The sequence below is a fragment of the Charadrius vociferus genome, unplaced genomic scaffold, assembly GCF_000708025.1.
Source record: "Charadrius vociferus isolate BGI_N301 unplaced genomic scaffold, ASM70802v2 scaffold19, whole genome shotgun sequence".
NCBI classification, from domain to species: Eukaryota; Metazoa; Chordata; class Aves; order Charadriiformes; family Charadriidae; genus Charadrius; species Charadrius vociferus.
This window is the reverse complement of record NW_009650173.1, coordinates 1,719,154-1,720,442: the sequence shown is the minus strand read 5'-3', so window position 1 is coordinate 1,720,442 and position 1,289 is coordinate 1,719,154. Positions and strand designations below refer to the sequence as shown.

The following is a 1,289-nucleotide window of genomic DNA, read 5'->3' as shown; positions in this document are numbered from 1 at the left end:
CCCGCCCCGCCCCCGCCGGGGACCGGCCCGGCCAGGCCCGGCCCCGCCGAGCTCCGGGGCATCTCTGCACAAGGCGTGTAGCGCCTGCTCGGAACCCCGCTCCTCTCACAACCCGGGCTGAAACGGCTTACCCTACGAGACGTAATTCCCTTTTTTGAAGTGTCTATATTGTAATGCTGAAGGTATATTTAGGAGTACGTAGTGGTTTATGAGCATTTCACCTGTCGCTGACGGGGAGAGCTGCGGGACCGTTTTGGACAGCGGGTCCTGCTCACGCCACTCACACCACCGGCCACCGCAAGCAACCAGACCCGCTTCGCACAAAACAGCGGGACAGAAACTGCTGCAAAAGCTGGTTCCCAGGGTGGACACTCACTGGCTATAGTCCTTTTTCCTCGCTTGCATTTTCCCACCTCAATTCTCATTGCCTTCATGGTCAGCAACAGAAAACAGTGCTGCAAGAGTTCTGGTCCAGTCCCGGTTTGCCGCGGTCTGTCCTGTAAAATAGCAAAAGTTGAAGTCCTCTAGGCAGAAATAGCATGCAACCGTATAATCTAACAATACAAGCTTCACAGGTAAAGGCAGCATTTTTCATTCTCATACACAAGCATCCTCCCTCAAGGCTGCAAAATAGGTACAACCCTCATGAAAGGCCATGAAGGCTGCAGCAATATTACAGTTGAGAACCGCGTTACCATGCCAGCGCAGCCAGCAAGAGGCACTAATGATTGCTCGGCTTTATATTTGTGACTTTCTCTGCAGACAACATGTACAGTCCACAGTCTGTGTTACAAACTACTGGCAAATGACCAATGAACTAAGGAAAGTGGGAGCAAGAAAGCCAAACTTCAGCTCGTGAAATTACTTCCTAATTTCTGCCCTGTCCCCTGTGCCAAAGTTTTACTTTGTGACAAGCAGCACTAACAAAGTATTTAGTATCTATGGACTTCAAATTGCTCAAAAAAAGAAAAAAAGAACACAAAAGAGACTAAGTATCATTATTCTCTCTACAGAGCGTAGGACAGGAGCACACAGTTTGGGACAGACACAAAAGTCAATTAAAAGAAAATACAAATCTCTGAAGTCCAAGCATATGCCACAAGGTTCAAAGTAGTTTAAAATAAAAGCATGCCCATACCATAAAGACACTTCTTTGTCAGGAGGACAAAAAACAAACTGATGAACTTGGGGGTTGGACTAGACGAACTCCAGAGGTCCCTTCCAACCCTGACCGTTCTGTGATTCTGTGAAACCTATGGGGAAGGAAGGGATGCCAGGAATAATGTCAC

The 1,289-nt window shown here is 48.1% G+C and overlaps 1 protein-coding gene across 1 annotated transcript in view; it reads right to left on the bottom strand.

Annotated features, from left to right (window-relative positions):
* The window catches only part of LOC104293203 (NADH-cytochrome b5 reductase 2), a 22,000-nt gene extending 21,566 nt beyond the window's left edge, over window positions 1–434 (bottom strand). The window contains exon 1 of the mRNA XM_009892694.1: window positions 222–434. Within this exon, the coding sequence (XP_009890996.1) occupies window positions 222–434 (213 nt within the window). The remainder of the gene's footprint in view (window positions 1–221) is intronic.
* Between the last annotated feature and the right edge of the window lie 855 nt (window positions 435–1,289).